The sequence below is a fragment of the Stegostoma tigrinum genome, chromosome 46 (genome assembly GCF_030684315.1).
Source record: "Stegostoma tigrinum isolate sSteTig4 chromosome 46, sSteTig4.hap1, whole genome shotgun sequence".
Taxonomy (NCBI): domain Eukaryota; kingdom Metazoa; phylum Chordata; class Chondrichthyes; order Orectolobiformes; family Stegostomatidae; genus Stegostoma; species Stegostoma tigrinum.
The window spans coordinates 11,362,154-11,386,398 of NC_081399.1; the positions used below are offsets into that span (position 1 = coordinate 11,362,154).

Genomic DNA, 24,245 nt, shown 5'->3' on the forward strand with positions numbered 1-24,245 from the left:
AATTCCTGAACACACAGCAAGCAGTAAACTGCCCCTCCTGAGGGTGCAGCAGGCAGCCAAAGGGTCGGGGAGGTGGGGCAGTGCTATGCTGCTGTGGGCAGGGGTGTGACTCGGACCAGAGATTCATCCTGTGTGCAGCTCACTCAACCTGGTGGGATGCTTCAAGGGGCGATTGGAATCAGCTGGCCTCCTCAAAGGTCAGGAGTATGTTGAAATTGCCCTAACCAGATCTGTATGATCCCTGCTGATACTGAAACGGATCAGAGTTCACTTCTGGAAACATTTAACAGACTAAAGTCAATGCAGGTCAAAGTTTGTTTCCAGCAGCTGACATAGAGTGCCAAATATTTACATTCTGTAATGCAACCAAAATATACCTTTAGGAAAATAATCCTCACTGCTCCTATGTTCTCAGCTATGGTTTTGTTCGAATGGAGAGTTTCCAATTTTCTCCTTCCCTTGCTATCCAACAGTGATTCAATTGCTTCCCGGCTCTCTAGCACTCCTGCTTGTACATTCCTTTTCCCCAGTTTCACTTTGCTGTGCAAGCTCTGTTTGAAAATCTAATCATTGTGTGTGATGATGTTGAGGATATCAGCTGTAATTGAGAGATATAATGGAAGTGGAAGTTGAAGCAGGAGACGGTAATGAGGGTGCGGCCGTGTGAGTGGGATTCATTCAGGGGTTAGGTACGTGTCCCTAGTCATTGACAAGCTGACCATTTTGTCACAATCTTCTTACAGTAGGACTACTCCTCTTCTGTACTGCAGCAGTCCCTCCCACACTCCAGGTAGTGTGGTTTGGCTGTGGTTTGCTTTCATGCTGTAGGGATTCAATGTATCAATCAGGTGTGGTTCAGTCCTGGATTGGAGGAGCCTTTAGAATCCCCATGGCTTCCTGTTGGCATCCTTGCTTTTTCCATGGTCAGTTGCAGGTGGTGTGACTCAGCAGCGTTGTGAACTGAGGACAGTGAGGAGTGGCAGAAGGATTTCGGTAAGTTGGAGTGGGTGTGGAGGGTGGGACATCGGAGTAGGAAGAACCCCAGCATTAGCATGCTTTATTTGATAAAAGGCTTGGTGTCGAATGTTGCAGGAACAGGTAGAAAGCTGTTAATATTCTAGACCTTCTAAAAGATAGGGGAGAATGAGCATAGCCTTAAATTCTCCAGCAGAAACCCCATTACACATACTCAGTTCTAGCCTTGGCCCTTTTGGAATGATATGAAGACAGCAGAGAGTTAATGAAAAAGATCTATGTGGAAAGAAATATCAGTGGAGAGAAATTGATTTATATTTTGAGATGAGTGTGTTAAGCCAGTGCCCAGTGTGCTGTTTGTGAAGAATGCATGAGTTGATGATGGCCTAGCTTTAAACTTTTTAAACCTGGCACCTTGGTACTATTCAAGGCATTGCCAATCAGAGAATGGCCCTTAAAGTTTTTGTTTAGTCAGTGTGAATATTTACCAAGTGTTGTCCTGTGGAATCGTATCATGTACTGGATGCTGAGGTTTGTAACCAGGGGCTGGCTGGATTTGGTTCATGTCTTGCCAGTCTGGCTCAAACTCCACCATCTAGAAAGACCAGGGCAGCGGAGACATGAGAATGTCATCCTTTTTGAAAGTTCCCCTTCAAGCAACTCACCACCTTGCGGGCAATCCAGGTCTCTCATATCACCTGATCTGGTCAGAGACTGACACAAGTATAGAGGCACTGAGGAAATCATTTTTAATTTAAATCAGTACAGCAAAGGCAGACTTGATGCATTTGATTAGCTCAATGGGAAAGGTAGGAGGAGGAAATGGGAGTGAAGATGGAGGGGAAAAGAAGGGAATGGGTGGAAGGGATACCACCCTAAGCTGGTGTCTGGTATCCTCTTGCTGTGAGAGCTGATGGAAGGAGGAGAGTTGTCCGAGGGAATGCTCAGTGCCTCAGTAATAGGTCTCCTGTTCGACCCAACCTGTAAGGCACAATCACAAAGGAAGTCACCCTGAGCCGTTACAGCCCCTTATGCACTCGGCCTTGTAACAGAGCCCCAGTGCGGCTCTGAGGCTAGTACAGATTTCCCCCTCCGATCTCTCTCAACCCTCACCACCAGTATCCCCACCCCCACTAAGTAGCAGCAGTAACTTTTCCAGAAGGAATTCTCACCTCCAGGCCGTCGGCGAAGGATGAATTTCCGAACTTCGTCATAGATGAAGATCAAGAGGCTGTAGGGAAAGGCGCAGAACCACCAGGGAAGCCTGTTGATGGAAGCAGAGCGTGGCACAGAGAATCAGCAGCCGTGTTACAATTCTGACTAGCATCGTCCAATCTGTTTCCTCTCCCTCTCCCTCTCCCTCTCCCTGTAGCCGCCTTCAGTCAATGTCACCTCTGTACCCACTATTGCCCACACCCACTTACTTCAGTGGGTACATGCGCAGTGCCACATCCATTCCTGGGCAGTAGGAGAGGAAAGCTGCTAAGGCGGTCTCTTCAAAGAGTCCAAAAATCAGGATCTTGTTTCTTTGATTATAGAGATGTGGGAGAAAAGACGATAAAAATACATGACTGTTGTTAGATAAACATAGACAATCACTCGAGCTACTCTCCCACTATTATTTTTAAATCTGCTTTCCACCCTCCATAGACTGAACAATTGCTTCATCTCATCCACTGTCAATACCTACTTCATCCCTTGCTGGAAGATGGAGTTACGCCGAGTCTTACAAATCAGGAGGTCAGCCCACTGGACCACCACAATACTCGCAAAGAAGGCTGTGTGGCATGTGAACTCAACAATCTTGCGTTGTTCGTAGGTCTGGGGACAGAGAATGCGAGAGAGATGCCTTTAACGTTAGTGATGAGAATACCTAGGATCCATCACAGTGTTTTCTATCTCTAGACTCCCCTCAGAGAGAGGGGAGATGGGAGCCTCAGGGCCCCTATCTCTTTGTCACACTCACCCACTCCTGCCCGTAGCTGTCCTCCAGGTCATTCTTTGAGCGATCATCCCAGTCCAGGCGAATGTTGAGGAGCCTCGAGGGGAGGAAACCGTTCTCAGCCAGAATGACAAAGTAGGTGAAGAATCCCCCCAAGGCTTGGATCATCCCTGTCAGAGAGAGCAAGAGAGAGATGCCCACTTGGAATAGGCTACTGAGATCCATCAGCTCTCCTTCTGCCCTCCCTCTGTCTAACTATCCTGCCCTTCCATCCATCTGTCCCTCACCCTCTCCCTCCCTCCACCTGTCACTCATCTCTCTTTTTTCATCTGTCCCTCTCCCTCCCTCGATCCCTCACCCACCCTCTATCACTTTTTTCCTCTTTTTCCCTCTGTATATCCCTCATCCCCTCCCTTCATCTATCCTCCCCCTCTATATTTTATGCTCTTCCTGTCCGCTACCCATCTCTCACCCTCCCCGCCTCCTGTTTGATCATCTGCCCCTCCTCTGTCCCTCTCTCAATCACCTCCCTTCCTTATCCCTTTCTCTCTCCCTCCCTCCATCTAGTTTATGCACCTCTGTCCTCTATCTGTCCCTCTCTATACAACCTTCCCCTCATTTTCTCTTTCTCTCCCTCTTCCCATGCCCATCTCTTTTCTCCCCTTTCCTTCTTCTCCCCCTTCTTTTTGCTATGCTGTCTTTCACACCCTCATCCCTTGAGCCCCTGCCCCCTCTCACCGATCTGGCCGTATGCCATGCTGATCAGTTTCTCATTCACCAGTTTGTCTGTTTTTGGGTTGCGTGGTTGGCGTTTCATGATGTCGCTCTCCGCTGCTTCGTAAGCCAATGAGATTGCAGGGACCTGGCGATTGGAGAACAGGAATCAGCTACCATCCAATGACGAGACAACGATTCCCCTGGCTGTGGCTCCTCTTGGTTGGTACCACAGAGGGTTGGCAGTTCCGATAGGGCTTCAGGACGGATGAAGAGACACTGACACTGGATTGGAGTTAGGAGGTACACATTTGCAAACGTTCACACCCTGAATAAATGTGTCTCTTGACGCTCCACTGATTGGCTAAACCCCTCCACCCACTTCCAATCCCCACCCCTGTCACTCAATCACTCACCATATCTGTGCCCAGGTCAATGCAGAGAATAGTGACAGTGCCCAGGGGCAGAGGAATGTTTGCCACGATGAACAGGAGGAACGGAGTGATCTCTGGGATGTTGCTGGTCAGGGTGTAGGCGATGGATTTCTTCAAGTTGTCGAATATCAGGCGCCCTGCATGAGTAACAAACCCCAGTATCACCACTGGCTGAGCCCAAAGAAGCACAGGAGGATCCCAAGGTCAGTGTGTGCTGTTTCTGCCGCTCTGCTACCTTCCCCAGGCGAGCACACAGTCTACGCTCCACAGCACCACCACCAGAACCCAGCGCGATCCGGCACCCCCGTTCCCCATTGCTAACCTCACATCCCACCACCCCAGCCCACCAAAACACCCTCTCACCTTCTTCCACACCTGTCACAATCGATGCAAAGTTGTCGTCCAATAGGATCATGTCGGCTGCCTGCTTGGAGACATCGGAGCCGGAGATGCCCATGGCGACGCCAATGTCAGCTTTCTTCAGGGCTGGCGAGTCATTCACCCCATCTCCCGTGACGGCCACGATGGCTCCCTGCGGGCACGACACAGTCGCTAAAGAAGGCGAACGCTCAGCAAGTGAGCACACGTGCATGCGCAGGTGACATGGGCCAGATGGCACGGTGCCAGCCTCAGAGGAGTCAATTGCTGTCGAATAGCCAGGACCTCAGATCAGCCCGAAATTGGTTGTCTGTTTACAGTCACAAACAATTTAGGGTAAACTACAGACGGGTCGGACTGTAATTCCTTGGGGGAGGGGCGGGTGTTTATTGGTAACTGGGCTACACCATGACAAGTCCTCTGATAATGGGGCTCAAATCCTAACGTGTCTGTCAGTGTAATTCGAACTGAAGTCGTAACGGACATAAAAGTCTAAGGGTGACCAATTGTTGTAAAAATGGGAGACATTCAACACACGTCAGGCCCTTCGGCCCACTGCGTCTGCACTGTCCCCCCACTAGACTAATGCCATTCACCATCAAGTCAGAATGGTCTTGGCTGTTAACTGCCTTCTGGAGGGGCATCATGATGGGGCATTGAATTACAGCCTACCCAGTGATGCCCACACCCCAGGAGTAGGAGTTACCCCAAAGTCGTGAGGGGCAGGGAAAGTGCTCTTTGCCATGCTGGGAGCTCCCGTGGCATTGCGTGGTCCAGAAGGCCGCTCGTTCCATCCATCCCTGTTTGCCTGAAGAAGGGGGAATGGGGCCTTATCCCTGACAGTTAGAGACCTACCTACCTGCCTCTGACAGCCCTCCACAATGATCAGTTTCTGCTGTGGGGACGTGCGAGCGAAGACGATCTCTGTGTGGTTGGCCAGGATCTGGTCGAGCTCCTCCTGGGTCATGTCTTTCAGGTCAGTGCCGTGGATCACACATGCCTTGGCGTCCCTGGGTCAGGGGGCAAAGTTCACAGAGAGCGGGTCAAGCAGGGTCAAGACAAACAAGCCGTCACAACCCCACCCTGTGTTGGGCTCCTTGTGGGGGGAGCTAAAACCATCCAACCTCAGACTCCCCTTGAATGGCCCTCCACCAAACCCAGTGCCCTCCTGAAGACAAGGATGGGTCACTGTGGATGGCCAAAATGGAGGAAAGCTGCCCCCAGTAAATCCAAATCTGAGTGTGTGAGGGACTGGGCAGTGAGTGAGGGTGATGTTGAGTCTCTGTGCAATGTCCTCTATGGTCTCATTGCCCTGGGAGGTGAGGGAAGGATCTGAGGGAGTGAGTGAGGGAGGGATCTGAGCGAGTGAGGGAGGGAGGGACTGGGAGCTGGTACCTGGGATTGACCTGTGCGATGGGGATGTTGAGTCTCTGTGCAATGTCCTCTATGGTCTCATTGCCCTCGGAGATGATGCCCACTCCTTTGGCTATGGCCTTGGCAGTGATTGGATGGTCTCCTGTTACCATGATGACCTGGGGGAGGGGAGGTTGTGGGATGGGGGTGGGAAGAGAGAGAGATGGTGGGAGGGTGGCAGTGTGAATGTGGGTGAGGGTGGGTTGCAGTAGGGTTGAGGGAGTGGAAGATGAGTGAGGAATGGGGAAGGGACGGTAGACAGTTGGGGTGAGAGAGAGAGAGAGAGAAAAAGAAAGAAAGTCAAGATGGTCAGATCATCTGGACATACCCCTGACCTCCCAGCCTCGTACCACCTGGCCACACTGGCTCCTTTCACAATTACCCCTGATCTACCGGCCTCCTGCTCCACCACCAGCCCTCCTCACCCGACCACACTGCCCCTCCCAACATACCCCCGCCACAATCCCGTGCTCTGACCTCTGACCTGCAGCTATCCCGTACCTTGATGCCTGCACTGCGACACTTGCCCACAGCGTCAGGTACAGCTGCCCGGGGAGGGTCGATCATGGACATGAGGCCGACGAAGCAGAGTCTCTCTGTTGGGAAGTTCACCTCATCTGTGTCGAAGCAGTATCCGGGTGGGAACTGTTCCACGGGGAGGGTCTTATGGCAGAACCCTGCAGGGGAGTGGGGAGACAACCGATATGTCACTGTGTACTGCTGCCCAGGCTCAAGAATACGCAGCAGGATCCCAGGCACCCCACCCACCTTGCCGCCACCACATGCACATCTTCAGCACAGGAAGATCCCAGCAATCTGCATTCCCCGCCAGCCCCTTTCATGTTGAGCCGCACTGTGTGAGAACGTCCGACAACTGGAAAATGCACAGGAGGATCCCACAGCCTTTCCTGTCCCTTGGTGCCCGCACTGACCCAAACCCCGAATCCACCAGCCCCCACAATCCACCAAACTCCGCACTTCCCCAGCACCCGCACTCACCCCAACCCCGAATCCACCAGCCCCCACGATCCACCAAATCCGCACTCCCCCAGCACCTGCTCCCTCCGGTGCCCCCATGCTCCCACAGCACCCGCGCTCCACGAACCCCCAGTCACCCAGCACCCGCTCCCTCGGTGGCCCTGCACTTCCCCCAACTCTGACACTCACCCAGCACCCACTCCCTCAATATCCCTGCACCCCCAGCACCCTCTCAACCCAGCCCCTGCTCCCTTGGTTCCCTGCACTCACCCAGCACCCGCTCCCCGAGGCCTCCGAGCTCCAGGTAGGCATTCTGGAAGGCATCCTTCATCTCACTGTCGAGGGGACACTCCTTCCCGTGGAGGAGGATGGATGAGCAGCGATCGAGGATCCTCTCAGGAGCTCCCTTCATCACCAGGAGGTGAGACCTGTCCTCAGTCGAGCCCAGGAGGTGCACAGAGAGCTGAGGCAGGATGGCATGTGACAGGGTGAGAGGTGGAGGGCCCCCTGCTGTGACAAAATACCCTCCGCTCCCTCTCACACCCCCTCCCCGCTGTGACAAACTACCCTTCCTCACAGCCCCCTCCCCGCTGTGACAAAATACCTTCTGCTCCCTCACACGCCCCCCCTCCCCGCTGTGACAAAATACCCTCCGCTCCCTCACACAGTCCCCTCCCCGCTGTGACAAAATACCCTCCGCTCCCTCACACAGTCCCCTCCCCGCTGTGACAAAATACCCTCCGCTCCCTCACACAGTCCCCTCCCCGCTGTGACAAAATACCCTTCCTCACAGCCCCCTCCCCGCTGTGACAAAATACCCTCTGCTCCCTCACACACCCCCTCCCTGCTGTGACAAAATACCCTCCGCTCCCTCTCACACCCCCTCCCCGCTGTGACAAAATACCCTCCGCTCCCTCACACAGTCCCCTCCCCGCTGTGACAAAATACCCTTCCTCACAGCCCCCTCCCCGCTGTGACAAAATACCCTCCGCTCCCTCACAGCCCCCTCCCTGCTGTGACAAAATACCCTCCGCTCCCTCACAGCCCCCTCCCCGCTGTGACAAAATACCCTCCGCTCCCTCACAGCCCCCTCCCCGCTGTGACAAAATACCCTCCGCTCCCTCACAGCCCCCTCCCTGCTGTGACAAAATACCCTCCGCTCCCTCACACACCCCCTCCCCGCTGTGACAAAATACCCTCCGCTCCCTCACACACCCCCTCCCCGCTGTGACAAAATACCCTCCGCTCCCTCACACACCCCCTCCCCGCTGTGACAAAATACCCTCCGCTCCCTCTCACACACCCTCCCCGCTGTGACAAAATACCCTTCCTCACAGCCCCCTCCCCGCTGTGACAAAATACCCTCCGCTCCCTCACACACCCCCTCCCCGCTGTGACAAAATACCCTCCGCTCCCTCACACACACCCTCCCCGCTGTGACAAAATACCCTTCCTCACAGCCCCCTCCCCGCTGTGACAAAATACCCTCTGCTCCCTCACACACCCCCTCCCCGCTGTGACAAAATACCCTCCGCTCCCTCTCACAGCCCCCTCCCCGCTGTGACAAAATACCCTCTGCTCCCTCACACACCCCCTCCCCGCTGTGACAAAATACCCTCCGCTCCCTCTCACACCCCCTCCCCGCTGTGACAAAATACCCTCCGCTCCCTCACACAGTCCCCTCCCCGCTGTGACAAAATACCCTTCCTCACAGCCCCCTCCCCGTTGTGACAAAATACCCTCCGCTCCCTCACAGCCCCCTCCCTGCTGTGACAAAATACCCTCCGCTCCCTCACAGCCCCCTCCCCGCTGTGACAAAATACCCTCCGCTCCCTCACACACCCCCTCCCCGCTGTGACAAAATACCCTCCGCTCCCTCACACACCCCCTCCCCGCTGTGACAAAATACCCTCCGCTCCCTCACACACCCCCTCCCCGCTGTGACAAAATACCCTCCGCTCCCTCTCACACACCCTCCCCGCTGTGACAAAATACCCTTCCTCACAGCCCCCTCCCCGCTGTGACAAAATACCCTCCGCTCCCTCACACACCCCCTCCCCGCTGTGACAAAATACCCTCCGCTCCCTCACACACCCCCTCCCCGCTGTGACAAAATACCCTCCGCTCCCTCACACACCCCCTCCCCGCTGTGACAAAATACCCTCCGCTCCCTCTCACACACCCTCCCCGCTGTGACAAAATACCCTTCCTCACAGCCCCCTCCCCGCTGTGACAAAATACCCTCTGCTCCCTCACACACCCCCTCCCCGCTGTGACAAAATACCCTCCGCTCCCTCTCACACCCCCTCCCCGCTGTGACAAAATACCCTCCGCTCCCTCACACGCCCCCCTCCCCGCTGTGACAAAATACCCTCCGCTCCCTCACACAGTCCCCTCCTCGCTGTGACAAAATACCCTTCCTCACAGCCCCCTCCCCGCTGTGACAAAATACCCTCCGCTCCCTCACACAGTCCCCTCCTCGCTGTGACAAAATACCCTCCGCTCCCTCACACACCCCTCTCCACACCCTTCCCGTGTCCACACCCCCGTCACTCCTCTACTCCCTCCATACCCATCTCCCCAGCTCCTCTCCAAACCATTGACACACCTCTCCACTCCCTCGAAACACCCCTTCCCCTCCCTCAACACCCCTTCTTCTCCACTCCCTCTTTCGACAACACTCTCCCCTTCATTCTTTCCATCCACACCCTCCTTCCTCCCTTGACACACATCTTCCCCTCTCCTCCACCGCGCTCACCCCCACGACCCTCGGCTTGGCTCAGCGACCCCTGGGGTTCCTGCCTGGTATTTGTTGGTTGAGTTGAAAGGGATCTCGGTCACTTTGGGGTTTTTCTCCCTCATCTCTTTCACAGGGCCACATGACAACTCGATGCACTTCAGCAGAGCCGACTCAGAGGCATCTCCGGCTGTCTCCCTCTACAGTGGGGTGGGGGGAAAACCAAGCCAGGTTAGCTCCCACTACAGAGAGAGAGAGAGAGAGAGAGAGGCAGGAAGAGGGGAGAGGTAGATAGAGAGAGGGATTGGGGGGAGAGAGTGAGATAGAGGGGGTGAGTGGAGAGCAGGGACAGGGTGGGACACAAAGATGGGGAGATAGAGGGATCAGGGTGGATGAGGAGAGGGGGAGAGAGGGCAGAGACAGGGAGGAACACAGAGGGGGAGATAGAGGGATCGGGGTTGGTGAGGAGAGAGTGAGATAGAGGGGGAGATAGAGGGATCAGGGTGGATGAGGAGAGAGTGAGATAGAGGGGGAGAGAGGGCAGAGACAGGGAGGGACACAGAGAGGGGGAGAGAGACAAGGGGGCAGACAGAGAGTGAGACATAGATAAAAGGATTTCCTGCAAGTGGTAGGAGTTGTTCCTGACTGTTTTAATGGAAAGACTGGGTTGATTGGTGGGTATACTGGGAGTGGCATTGCCTGGCACAGATCATTACGATACTACCAAGAGGTTAGTAAGGACGGGGTCAAGTATGTTTTTCCCTCTTGTTGGTTCCCTCACCACCTGCCACAGACCCAGTCTCGCAGCTCTGTCCTTTAGGGCCCGGCCAGCTCGATCAGTAATCCTGCTGCCGAGCCACTCTTGGTGGGGGGGCACTGAAATCCCCCACCCAGGGTACATTCTGTGTCCGAGCCACCCTCAGCGCTGCCTCTTAGTGCTGTTCAACATGGAGGAGAGACTGATTCACCAGCGGAGGGAGGCCGGGACGTGGTAACCAGCAGGAGGTTTCCTTGCCCGTGTTTAACTTGAAGCCACGAGACTTCATGGGGTTTGGGGTCAATGTTGAGGGCCCCTAGGAGAACGTAAAACATCAGCAGATGGAATATAATGTAGTGAAATGTTGATAGTCATTCACACTGCTATCGATCTGAAGGCTAGTCCAGTTTCCCTCCCCTAAATGACATTAATGGCCCAGATGGGGTTTTTCTCCTGGCCATGGATTCATGGTCATCATTAATTCCAGGTTTCTCTTTTTATAACTGAACTCAAATTCCCCATCTGCGGTGGTGGGATTCGAACCTGGGTTCCCAGAACATCGCCTGGATCTGTGGAGCACTAGTCCAGTGACAATACCACTTTGGCCATCGGCTCGTGAAAACTTAATGCCTTATAGGTGACACAAAAGCAGGGAGAAACCGATTTACCCGGCTCAAAATCCACAAGTCTTCCCTTACAGTGCTAAAGCTCAGGGCTACTTTGATCGAGCCTTTGTTGGAAACTGTTTAATGTGGAGACGAGAAGTTAACATAATTGTAGATCCATTGTCCCATGTGTAAAATGTGTTGGAATTTTAAGGTTGCAGAAGGGTGTTCGAACAGAGGGGGGAAGCTGGGAATGGAAGTAAGGCTGTGTTTCGTTGGTTCTGTGTCAGTTACTTTCAAAATAGCATCTCTTTTCTTCTAAGATCGGAGGCATGTATAGGGCACATCTTCTTCTGTGTTTCTGAAGCCAGATGCAATCGGAGACGAACGGTTCTAAAGCTTCAGGATTGCTGTGTGGTTTGACAGTGAGGAAGTCACCTGGCACTCGCTGTCTGCAGTGTTTACACAGCTTCTGTCTCACTGAATAGTGGATGGCCTGGAGCCAGAGATGTGTGCAAATGGAGGTTCACCCAGCAACAGGCAGCTGATTGGCCTGCGGATTAGTGACCACTTATCGATGACAAACGCCTTACTTCTCACCAACAATGTGCTCAGCAGCTTGGAGCTGTGAACAAGACAGGGAGAAACCGCTAAATCTCCACCAGCTCAGCAGCTCTCTGTTCTCTGCAGTAAAAGTCACTTTACACCCGGAGGAAAACAAGTTTTTCTCGTCCAGCAGTTTCTGTAGATTTTAATTAATCAGTTAGAGATCTTTCATGTTTGTAAAAGTCACCCTGTGGCTCCTGCAAATCGTTGAGGCCACGTGGAGAAAGAAGATTGAGAAGCAGTATTCTAATCAGCACAAGAACCATCTCGGTAGGTCCCTGTAAACACAGGGCACTGAGCTGCTCTCTCAGTCTTACCCTCCATCCACAACAACCGTGTTCAGTGAGAGACAGAGAGAGAGAGAGAGACAGAGAGCGCGCGTGTGAGAGAGAGACAGAGACAGAGAGAGAGAGAGAGACAGAGCGCGCGCGTGTGAGAGAGAGACAGAGACAGAGAGAGAGAGACAGAGACAGAGCGCGCGCGTGTGAGAGAGACAGAGAGAGAGAGAGACAGAGAGAGAGAGAGACAGAGAGAGAGAGAGAGACAGAGAGAGAGAGAGACAGAGAGAGAGAGAGACAGAGAGAGAGAGAGACAGAGAGAGAGAGAGACAGAGAGAGAGAGAGACAGAGAGAGAGAGAGAGAGACGGAGACGGAGACAGAGAGCGTGTGAGAGAGACGGAGCGCGCGCGCGTGAGAGAGACGGAGCGCGCGCGCGTGAGAGAGACGGAGCGCGCGCGCGTGAGAGAGACGGAGCGCGCGCGCGTGAGAGAGACGGAGCGCGCGCGCGTGAGAGAGACGGAGACGGAGAGCGCGTGAGAGAGACGGAGACGGAGAGCGCGTGAGAGAGACGGAGACGGAGAGCGCGTGAGAGAGACGGAGACGGAGAGCGCGTGAGGGAGACGGAGACGGAGAGCGCGTGAGGGAGACGGAGACGGAGAGCGCGTGAGGGAGACGGAGACGGAGAGCGCGTGAGGGAGACGGAGACGGAGAGCGCGTGAGGGAGACGGAGACGGAGAGCGCGTGAGGGAGACGGAGACGGAGAGAGAGCGCGTGAGGGAGACGGAGCGCGCGCGCGTGAGGGAGACGGAGCGCGCGCGCGTGAGGGAGACGGAGCGCGCGCGCGTGAGAGAGACGGAGCGCGCGCGCGTGAGAGAGACGGAGCGCGCGCGCGTGAGAGAGACGGAGACGGAGAGCGCGTGAGAGAGACGGAGACGGAGAGCGCGTGAGAGAGACGGAGACGGAGACGGAGAGCGCGTGAGAGAGACGGAGACGGAGACGGAGAGCGCGTGAGAGAGACGGAGACGGAGAGCGCGTGAGAGAGACGGAGACGGAGAGCGCGTGAGGGAGACGGAGACGGAGAGCGCGTGAGGGAGACGGAGACGGAGAGCGCGTGAGGGAGACGGAGCGCGCGCGCGTGAGGGAGACGGAGACGGAGAGCGCGTGAGGGAGACGGAGCGCGCGCGCGTGAGGGAGACGGAGCGCGCGCGCGTGAGGGAGACGGAGCGCGCGCGCGTGAGGGAGACGGAGCGCGCGCGCGTGAGGGAGACGGAGCGCGCGCGCGTGAGGGAGACGGAGACGGAGAGCGCGTGAGAGAGACGGAGACGGAGAGCGCGTGAGAGAGACGGAGACGGAGACGGAGAGCGCGTGAGAGAGACGGAGACGGAGACGGAGAGCGCGTGAGAGAGACGGAGACGGAGACGGAGAGCGCGTGAGAGAGACGGAGACGGAGAGCGCGTGAGGGAGACGGAGACGGAGAGCGCGTGAGGGAGACGGAGACGGAGACGGAGAGCGCGTGAGAGAGACGGAGACGGAGAGCGCGTGAGGGAGACGGAGACGGAGAGCGCGTGAGGGAGACGGAGACGGAGAGCGCGTGAGGGAGACGGAGACGGAGAGCGCGTGAGGGAGACGGAGACGGAGAGCGCGTGAGGGAGACGGAGCGCGCGCGCGTGAGGGAGACGGAGCGCGCGCGCGTGAGGGAGACGGAGCGCGCGCGCGTGAGGGAGACGGAGCGCGCGCGCGTGAGGGAGACGGAGCGCGCGCGCGTGAGGGAGACGGAGCGCGCGCGCGTGAGGGAGACGGAGACGGAGAGCGCGTGAGGGAGACGGAGACGGAGAGCGCGTGAGAGAGACGGAGACGGAGAGCGCGTGAGAGAGACGGAGACGGAGACGGAGAGCGCGCGAGAGAGACGGAGACGGAGAGCGCGCGAGGGAGACGGAGACGGAGAGCGCGCGAGGGAGACGGAGACGGAGACGGAGAGCGCGTGAGAGAGACGGAGACGGAGAGCGCGTGAGGGAGACGGAGACGGAGACGGAGAGCGCGTGAGAGAGACGGAGACGGAGACGGAGAGCGCGTGAGAGAGACGGAGACGGAGAGCGCGCGAGGGAGACGGAGACGGAGAGCGCGCGAGGGAGACGGAGACGGAGAGCGCGCGAGGGAGACGGAGACGGAGAGCGCGCGAGGGAGACGGAGACGGAGAGCGCGCGAGAGAGACGGAGACGGAGAGCGCGCGAGGGAGACGGAGACGGAGAGCGCGCGAGGGAGACGGAGCGCGCGCGCGTGAGGGAGACGGAGCGCGCGCGCGTGAGGGAGACGGAGCGCGCGCGCGTGAGGGAGACGGAGCGCGCGCGCGTGAGGGAGACGGAGCGCGCGCGCGTGAGGGAGACGGAGCGCGCGCGCGTGAGGGAGACGGAGCGCGCGCGCGTGAGGGAGACGGAGCGCGCGCGCGTGAGGGAGACGGAGCGCGCGCGCGTGAGGGAGACGGAGCGCGCGCGCGTGAGGGAGACGGAGCCGGAGAGCGCGTGAGGGAGACGGAGACGGAGACGGAGAGCGCGCGAGAGAGACGGAGACGGAGACGGAGAGCGCGCGAGAGAGACGGAGACGGAGAGCGCGCGAGGGAGACGGAGACGGAGAGCGCGCGAGGGAGACGGAGACGGAGAGCGCGCGAGGGAGACGGAGACGGAGAGCGCGCGAGGGAGACGGAGACGGAGAGCGCGCGAGGGAGACGGAGACGGAGAGCGCGCGAGGGAGACGGAGACGGAGAGCGCGCGCGCGAGGGAGACGGAGAGCGCGCGCGCGAGGGAGACGGAGCGCGCGCGCGCGAGGGAGACGGAGCGCGCGCGCGCGAGGGAGACGGAGCGCGCGCGCGCGAGGGAGACGGAGCGCGCGCGCGCGAGGGAGACGGAGCGCGCGCGCGCGAGGGAGACGGAGCGCGCGCGCGTGAGAGAGGGAGGGAGAGAGAGCGCATGTGTGATGTGTTTACAAAGGGGTGTGTGTTTTAATGAGTAGAGATCATGACTGTTTAACTGGAACTGGAGTTTATCTATTTGTAAGAAATAGTCTCTCTTGTTAACTACAGGAACCAGGTCAGTGCTGTGAGTCAGCCTGGTGATGGATGATGGACCATTGGGGGTTCAGCATACTCTGATAAAATCCTTAACTTTTGCAGGCTCTCCAGGAAGGGCAGGGTTTCATTTACTATGTGCTACCCCAGTGAAGGGTAACTGTGTGTGTGTGATAGAGGCAGAGAGAGAGGGGGGAAAAAAAAAGAGAAACAAAGGAGGAGAGATGGAAAGGAAAAAAAGAGAAAAAGGATGGAGAGAGAAAGAGACAAAGACAGGGAGATAGAGAGACAAAGGTAGAGAGAGAGACAGGAGGAGACAGACAGTGAGAAAAAAGAGGAGAGATTTAGCAAGAAGAGAGAGAGAGAGACATGGAGAAAGAAAGAGGCAGAAACAGGGAGATAGTGAGAAAGACAGATGGGTAGAGAGGAAGAGACTGGGAGAGACAGACTGAGCTAAAGAGAGAGAAAAAGAGAGAAAAAGACATGCAGAGACAGAGAGATATGCAGAGGGAAAAAGGGAGAGAGAGAGAGACAGAGAAACACAGGATGTGAGATGGAGAGTACAGGGCTGGGGCCCAGTTGTAAATCCAGGTGCGTGTGCATGAACCTTGCTCAGTTTCCATATGGAGCCTGGTGGCGCACCCACCTCAGTGCCATCCCATCTTGCTGCCCTGTCTGAGGGAGTGCCACTCTATCACCCAGTGCCCAGCATGGCCCACTGCTCAGACTGGTCAACCTCATGCCCCGCAGGGATGGCGCAGGCTCTGCTCGCTTACCTTCCCAGTGACATTGCTCCCTCCCGATACACAAATTCCCCAAACGGATGGCCCTTCAACCTCCCACGGCAGTGACCCCTGACCCGACAACCCCCTTGACATTGAGCTGGACTGTAATGTAAACGCAGATGTGTCACTATGGGGCAGTGAGGTTGGTGGTGTAGGGTTCCAGTGGGCACGAGGAGGAGGTTGTGTAACCAATGGAGCATACCCTGAGTCGTTGGTACCTACAGCCTGAGATGGGGGTCCAGAGGAGTGGGCAGGAGTTACCACGTACCCAGTCTGAAAGGCCATGGTTTGGTATCTGCCCAGGGCGCGGGTGGTGGGTGAATGGGACAGTGCCCACCGAGTAGCAGCGAGGTGTTATCACGCTCCATTGGATGCACAAACGGCTCCATCCACATGAGAGGGACCGATTCTCATCTCACTGTTCCCTTTCTCCCCAGCTCCCGCCATCTGTCAATCTCAAACCTCTTTCTCCCAAACTCCACAACAGTGTCCGCAACCTGTTGGAGGGGTTGGGAAGATTCCACAGAGAGAGAGAGAGAGACAATAAACAATAGGTGCTGGAGTAGGCCATTCGGCCCTTTGAGCCAGCACCACCATTCATTATGATCATGGCTGATCATCCACAATCAGTATCCTGTCCCTGCCTTATCCCCATAACCCTTGATTCCACTATCTTTAAGAGCTCTGTCTATCTCTTTCTTGAAAGTATCCAGAGAGTTGGCCTCCACTGCCTTCTGGGGCAGAGCATTCGATACATCCACCACTCTCTCTGGGTGAAGAAGTTTCTCCTCAACTCTGTTCTAAATGGCCTACCCCTTATTTTTTAAACTGTGTCCTCTGGTTCTGGACTCACTCATCAGCAGAAACATGCTTCCTGACTCCAGGGTGTCCAATCCCTTAATAATCTTATACGCCTCAATCAGATCCCCTCTCGTCCTTCTAAACTCAAGTGTATACAAGCCCAGTCGCTCATATCTTTCAACATATGATAGTCCCGCCATTCCGGGAATTGACCTCGTGAACCTACACTGCACTCCATCAATAGCAAGACTGTCCTTCCTCAAATTTGGAGACCAAAACTGCACACAATACTCCAGGTGCAGTCTCACCAGGGCCCGGTACAGCTGCAGAAGGACCTCCTTGCTCCTAATCTCAATTCCTCTTGTTATGAAGGCCAGCATGCCATTAGCTTTCTTCACTGCCTGCTGTACCTGCATGCTTGCTTTCATTGACTGATGTGCAAAAACACCTAGATCTCGTTGTACTTCTCCCTTACCTAGACAGACACAGAGACCAGAGAACAAGATATAGTGACAGAGAGGAGCAGAAATCAAAGGCAGGGTCAGAGAGAGACAGAGATAGAGGTGCGGGGAGGGATGGAGACATAGAGGAGAAAAAGAAAATTAAAGTGAGAAAGAGAGAGAGAGAGAGACACACAGACAGGCAAACACAGGGAGATGAGACAGGGAGGGAGACAGACAGACAGACACACACACCACACACACACACAGAAAGAGAATGTGGCACAGCCAATAGAGGAACAGAGAGAGACAGACAGGGAGTCAACTGTCTAGTTGCTGCTACCCTGTGCCTGTCCTGTGCAAAGCTGGGCCTACCTTGGAGATGGAGACATTTTCCTGTCCAGGTCGGAACACGGCCCTGTTACAGAGAGCGGCAATCCGGGACAGAGCGGCCCAGGTTGGAGACGCCTTATCGAAGGCAGTGCCTGTGAGAGAGAGAGAGAGAGAGAGAGAGATAACCTTACTGACAGTCACAGCACGGAGAGAGTGCTCCGAGTGTGGGTCTGACTGAGGGATACGGGGACCAGAACTGTGCACGGTGCTCCAAGTGTGGGTCTAACTGAGGAATACGGGGACCGGAACTGTGCACGGTGCTCCGAGTGTGGGTCTAACTGAGGGATACGGGGACCGGAACTGTGCACGGTGCTCCGAGTGTGGGTCTAACTGAGGAACACGGGGACCGGAACTGTGCACGGTGCATGGAGTGTGGGTCTAAGTGAGGGATACGGGAACCAGAACTGTGCACGGTGCTCAGTGTGTGGGTCTAACTGAGGGATACGGGGAGCAGAACTGTGCACGTTGCACGGAGTGTGGGTCTAACTGAGGGATACGGGGACCGGAACTGTGCACGGTGCTCCGAGTGTGGGTCTAACTGAGGGATACGGGGACCAGAACTGTGCACCGTGCTCCGAGTGTGGGTCTGACTGAGGGATACGGGGACCAGAACTGTGCACGGTGCTCCGAGTGTGGGTCTGACTGAGGGAGCACGGTGCACAGTTCCGGTCCCCGTATCCCTCAGTCAGACCCACACTCGGAGCACCGTGCACAGTTCTGGTCCCCGTATCTCTCAGTTAGACCCACACTCGGAGCACCGTGCACAGTTCCGGTCCCCGTATCCCTCAGTCAGATCCACACTCGGAGCACCGTGCACAGTTCCGGTCCCCGTATCCCTCAGTTAGACCCACACTCGGAGCACCGTGCACAGTTCCGGTCCCCGTATCCGTGTGTGGGTCTGACTGAGGGATACGGGGAGCAGAACTGTGCACGGTGCTCCGAGTGTGGGTCTGACTGAGGGATACGGGGAGCAGAACTGTGCACGGTGCTGCGAGTGTGGGTCGAACTGAGGGATACGGGGACCGGAACTGTGCACGGTGCTGCGAGTGTGGGTCTGACTGAGGGATACGGGGACCAGAACTGTGCACGGTGCTGCGAGTGTGGGTCTGACTGAGGGATACGGGGACCAGAAGTGTGCACGGTGCTCCGAGTGTGGGTCTAACTGAGGGATACGGGGACCAGAAGTGTGCACGGTGCTGCGAGTGTGGGTCTGACTGAGGGATACGGGGACCGGAACTGTGCACGGTGCTGCGAGTGTGGGTCTGACTGAGGGATACGGGGACCAGAACTGTGCACGGTGCTGCGAGTGTGGGTCTGACTGAGGGATACGGGGATCGGAACTGTGCACGGTGCTCCGAGTGTGGGTCTAACTGAGGGATACGGGGACCAGAAGTGTGCACGGTGCTGCGAGTGTGGGTCTGACTGAGGGATACGGGGACCGGAACTGTGCACGGTGCTCCGAGTGTGCGCTTAACCACTCTCTTTTATATGTTCACCTTCCTGCGCACACAAATACTTACATGCACGTACACATATTGTGAATTGGGCACATGTGCGTGCACATGTGATCTCCCACATGCACCTAAATTGCTTTTCATATCTGCATGTCTTCTGACACACCACACACACATGCACAGAAATACACACACACACACACACCGACACACACAGGAAGGTACCGGGACTGGTCCTCGGTGGTGTCAGCCTCGTGGATCTGGTTGTCGAACCACATGTGTGCGACAGTCATGCGGTTCTGGGTCAGCGTGCCCGTCTTGTCCGAGCAGATGGTGGAAGTGGAGCCCAGCGTCTCCACTGCTTCCAGGTTCTTCACCAGGCAGTTCTTGCGGGCCATACGTTTGGCAGTCAGCGTCAGGCAGACCTGAGCGAGAGACAGAACGGGCTGAGAGGCTGCGGGGAAGTCAGCGCGGTGGGGGGAGGGGGGGGCTGTGGTCCGCGCGATGACTTACCGTGACAGTGGCCAGCAGCCCCTCGGGTACGTTGGCCACGATGATGCCAATTAGGAAGATGACTGCCTCGAGCCAGGTGTAGCCGAGAATCAGTGACAGAACGAAGAAGGAGACACCAAGGAACACAGCCACCCCGGTGATGATGTGGATGAAATGCTCAATCTCCAGCGAGATCGGGGTCTGGCCCACCTCCAGCCCCGACGCCAGTGTGGCTATTCGGCCCATCACTGTCCTGTCCCCAGTGAAGATCACCAGGCCACGTGCCGTCCCTGTCCAGAAACACAAAGGCGCAGAGTAAAGCTCCCTCTACTCCTTTCAACTGAAGGCAAAGCTCCCTCTACACAGTACCCCAGGGACAGGGACAGCAGGGGGTTAGATACAGAGTAAAGCTCCCTCTACACTTTTCCTCCCCATCAAACACTCCCAGGAACAGCACGGGGTTAGGTACAGAGTAATGCTCCCTCTACACTGTCCCCCCCACCCCGCCATCAGACAGGGACAGCACAGGGTTAGATACAGATAGGTTTGCAGAAAACATACGACCTTCCACACAGTTTGTTGAAAAAAATGCAATATTTCGAGTTTCCAGAGGATTGTCGTTGGTAAATTCTGGAGATCGTGTTTGGGGTTCGGACTCTCCAGTGAGGGAGGAATTATCAACCTGGAAAAGACCATAAAGGTACAGAAGAGGAATCAGGCCATTCAGCTCAATGAGTCTGCTCTACTGTTGGACCAGGGCTGATATGGTCCTGCCTTCTGCCTGTAACCTTTGACCGTGTTATTAATCAGGAACCTTACCCATCACTGTTTCACACACACACTCTCTCCCTCCATCTCTCTCTCCCTCCCCCCTCTCTCCCTCCATCTCTCTCTCTCAGACCACCTTTCCTTCTCCGTCCCCCCTTTCTCCTTCCCCCCTCTCTCCCTCCATCTCTCAATCTCCCTCCATCTCTCACTCTCCCTCCATCTCCCTCCCCCCCTCCATCTCTCTCTTAGAGCACCTTTCCTTCTCCCTCCATCTCTCTCCCTTTCCTTCTCCCTCCATCTCTCTCTCCCTCCATCCCTCTCTCAGACCACCTTTCCTTCTCCCTCCATCTGTCTCTCCCTCCCCCCTCTCTCCCTCCATCCCTCTCTCAGACCACCTTTCCTTTTCCCTCCATCTCTCTCTCCCTCCCCCCTCTCTCCCTCCATCCCTCTCTCAGACCACCTTTCCTTTTCCCTCCATCTCTCTCTCCCACCCCCCTCTCTCCCTCCATCTCTCTCTCTCAGACCATCTTTCCTTCTCACTTCCCCCCTCTCCTTCCGCCCACTCTCCCTCCATCTCTCACTCTCCCTCCACCCCCTCCATTTCTCACTCTCCCTCCATCTCTCACTCTCCCTCCCCCCCTCCATCTCTCTCTCAGGCCACCCTTCCTTCTCCCTCCATCTCTCTCTCCCTCCATCTCTCTCTCCCTCCCCCCATCTCTCTCTCAGACCACCTTTCCTTCTCCCTCCATCTCTCTCTCCCTCCCCCCTCTCTCCCTCCATCTGTCTCTCCCTCCATCTCTCTCTCAGACCACCTTTCCTTCTCCCTCCATCTCTTTCTCCCTCCATCTCTCTCAGACCACCTTTCCCCCTCCCTCTCTCAGACCACCTTTCCTTCTCCCTCCATCTCTCTCTCCTTCCATCTCTCTCACAGACCACCTTCCCCCTCCCTCTCACAGACCACCTTTCCCCCTCCCTCTCACAGACCACCTTCCCCCCTCCCTCTCACAGACCACCTTCCCCCCTCCCTCTCACAGACCACCTTCCCCCCTCCCTCTCACAGACCACCTTCCCCCCTCCCTCTCACAGACCACCTTTCCCCCTCCCTCTCACAGACCACCTTCCCCCCTCCCTCTCACAGACCACCTTTCCCCCTCCCTCTCACAGACCACCTTCCCCCCTCCCTCTCACAGACCACCTTCCCCCCTCCCTCTCACAGACCACCTTTCCCCCTCCCTCTCACAGACCACCTTTCCCCCTCCCTCGCTCACACCACCTTTCCTCCTCCTTCTCTTAACACCTTTCTTCTCTCTCTCTCTCTCTCTCACACCACCTTCCCTCCCTCTCTCTCAGTCACACACCACCTTCCGTCCCTCTCTCTCTCCCAGTGACACACCACCTTCCCTCCCTCTCTCTGTCACACACCAACTTTCGTCCCTCTCTCTCAGTCACACACCACCATCCGTCCCTCTCTCTCTCTCTCTCTCTCTCTCTCAGTCACACACCACCTTCCCTCTCCCTCCCTCTCCCTCTCACACACCACCTTTCCTCTCTCTCTCTCTTTGGACTCACCTTGCAGCCATGTGAAGAGATGATACGGAGATCTGCTGGGATCCGATCACCTCCCTTCACCTCCACCAGATCCCCGGTGACCACATGCTCAGCATTAATCTGGATCCGCTCCCCTTCCCGGATCACCAGCGCTTGCTGTAGAGTGAGGGTGTGAGAAATCGAGGGGGAAAACAGTGGTTCGGGCATGGTGAGGGGTGGGGGAGAGACAGAGGGACAGGGAGACAGGTGGGTGGGGAGGGAGACTGGGGGAGGGGGGAAAGAGGGTGGTGAGGGAGAGAATGGGGGAAGGGAGAGAGCACAGGGTGATGGTGGGAGGGAGAGATGGAGGAATTGAGAGAGGTGTGAGGGAGGGAGAGTGAGTGAGTGAGGGAGAAGACAGACACGAGATGTTGAGACGGAATGATCGTGGAGTGGAGAGATATGGATGGGAGAATGGGGGAGAGAGAGAGGGATGACGGGAGGGTGGGAGGGTGAGATGGAGAGACATGAAGGAGAGGGGAACAGAAGATGGCGAGACAGGGGATGGGGAGAGTCAGAACGAAGGGTGGGGAATAGTGAGGGATAGGTGGGGATGGCGATAGACAGAGAGAGGGGTCAGTTTTGGGGTGGGGGAGGGGTCAAATCATGAAAGGAGAGAGAGGAAGACCAAAATGTCAAATATTTCCTCCCCCGTCCATTCAGTCTTGCTCAGTCCAGTGCCCTCCCCCTCACTGTGTACCCTTTACACCCGTATCCTCTCCCCTGCTCCTTCCCAGCTCCGTCTGCCCTTACCCATCTCCCTCCAGCCTTTCCCCACTCCCCCAGCCTTCCACTATCTCCCTGTGACCCATTCCCCATGTATACCTGCGCCTCTCCCACACCCCCCCCCCCCCACCCCCCCCACCCCCCTTGCCCTTCCATTTGCCGCATTACCCAGCCTCCTTCACCCTGGCCCTATCCCGTACCCCACCCTCACTCCTTTAGACCTCCCCATCTGCCCTCTCCCTCTGGGACCATCACCTCACTCTCTCCTCCTCCCGTGGCCCTCAATCAGGTCCGCACCAGCTGCCCACCTACCCCCTCCCCGTGCCCTCTGGGAGAGCAAACGGGGCAGCTCCGGGTTCCCACCTGAGGGACCATGCTCTTGAAGGAATCCATGATGCGGGAACTCTTTGACTCCTGGTAGTAGGAGAAGCAGCCAGTGATCATCACCACCGCGGCCAGCACAATGCCCAGGTATAACTACAGTCCGGCCGCGCACACAAACACAGAGATAGATTACAACAGAGAGTAAAGCATTGCAACAACACTATAATTTTCAGTGAGACAGCCCAATAATGTAACACACTCCCCAGAGACTCACTGGAAATATCCACGCACTCCCGGGGTCTCCGGGTCAATATCCACGCACTCCCGGGGTCTCCGGGTCAATACCAACGCACTCCCGGGGTCTCCGGGTCAATATCCACGCACTCCCGGGGTCTCCGGGTCAATATCAATATTAATATTGATACACGCCCGGGGATTCTGGGTAAATATTAACGCACGCCCAGGGTCTCTGGGTAAATATTAACGCACTCCCGGGGTCTCTGGGTAAATATTAACGCACTCCCTGGGATCTGGGTAAATATTACACCCCACGGTTTGTCTCTGGGTAAACAGTCAGCGATTTCCTCCCGCGTGTTCAGCTGCTGGGAGACTCACATTATCGTTGGCCGGCTCTTCCTCCATCACCGCCTGGATGCTGTACGCCAGGAAACACAGCAAGGCTCCGATCCACAGCAGGATGGAGAATCCACCAAACAGCTGGCGGCAGAATTTAACCCATTCTGGGTGGTTGGAGGAGGGGTCAGGGCATTGGGGCCTTCCATCGCCAAAATTTCTGCTGCTCGGGAAGATGTAAGGCCCTGAGGGTGAGGGAGAGAGACAGAGAGCGTGAGAAACAGGGGGAGAGAGAGAGACAGATAGTGTGAGAACGAGGGAGACAGAGAGACACATACTGTAAGAGAGAGAGAGGGAGGGAGAGAGGGAGAGAGACAGATAGTGTGAGAAAGAGGGAGAGAGACAGATCATGCGAGAAACAGGGAGAGAGAGAGGGATGGTGAGAGATGTGTTATGCATGTATGTGTGTGCATATACAGAGAGGGTGAGATTGATGGAGAGAGGGAGAAAGAGGGAGAGGAGTTCAGAAAAAAGAGACACAGACACAGACAGAGAGAGAGACACACACAGGTAAAGACAGAAAGAGAGAGAGAGAACGAAAGAGACCCCAAGGTTGTGGGGGAGGAAGCCAGATGGATAGAGAGATGAAGGCAGTGAGACAGACAGAGAGACAGGTATTAGGAGACAAGTGCGAGAGAGAGCGTGAGAGCGAGCGAGCGAGAGAGAGCGCAAGGATGATTAAGTGACAGAGAGGGTAGGAGAGACAGACAGACGAGAAAGACAGGGAGAGGGAGAGATCAAGGCTCAAGAGACGTGGATAGTAAGAAATACACAGAACGGGAGGCAGAGACAGTCACAGTTAGAGGCTGGGAAAGACAGAGAGAGTGGGAGCGCGAGACAGAGATTGAAACAGAGAGAGTGAAGAAGACAGAGGCAGGGGTGACGCAGACAGTGAGGGAGAGTGCGAAACCAAGAACTGACAGGGGTGCAGGGAGAGGGGTAGAGACAGGCAGACAGACAATA

General features: G+C 56.2%; 1 protein-coding gene across 1 annotated transcript in view; it reads right to left on the minus strand.

Moving 5' to 3' along the window:
• Positions 1-1,720: 1,720 nt before the first annotated feature.
• LOC125449569 (sodium/potassium-transporting ATPase subunit alpha-2) overlaps positions 1,721-24,245 on the minus strand; it is a 31,255-nt gene continuing 8,730 nt past the window's right edge. Inside the window, 21 exon segments of the mRNA XM_059642918.1 lie at positions 1,721-1,956; positions 2,148-2,239; positions 2,400-2,501; positions 2,666-2,796; positions 2,942-3,087; positions 3,656-3,779; positions 4,048-4,202; positions 4,429-4,597; positions 5,303-5,453; positions 5,839-5,975; positions 6,358-6,533; positions 7,105-7,297; positions 9,637-9,771; positions 17,281-17,391; positions 18,980-19,177; positions 19,266-19,534; positions 19,809-19,926; positions 21,582-21,716; positions 22,689-22,802; positions 23,265-23,395; positions 23,398-23,467. Of these exon segments, the coding sequence (XP_059498901.1) occupies positions 1,928-1,956; positions 2,148-2,239; positions 2,400-2,501; positions 2,666-2,796; positions 2,942-3,087; positions 3,656-3,779; positions 4,048-4,202; positions 4,429-4,597; positions 5,303-5,453; positions 5,839-5,975; positions 6,358-6,533; positions 7,105-7,297; positions 9,637-9,771; positions 17,281-17,391; positions 18,980-19,177; positions 19,266-19,534; positions 19,809-19,926; positions 21,582-21,716; positions 22,689-22,802; positions 23,265-23,395; positions 23,398-23,467 (2,886 nt within the window). The 3' untranslated portion in view covers positions 1,721-1,927.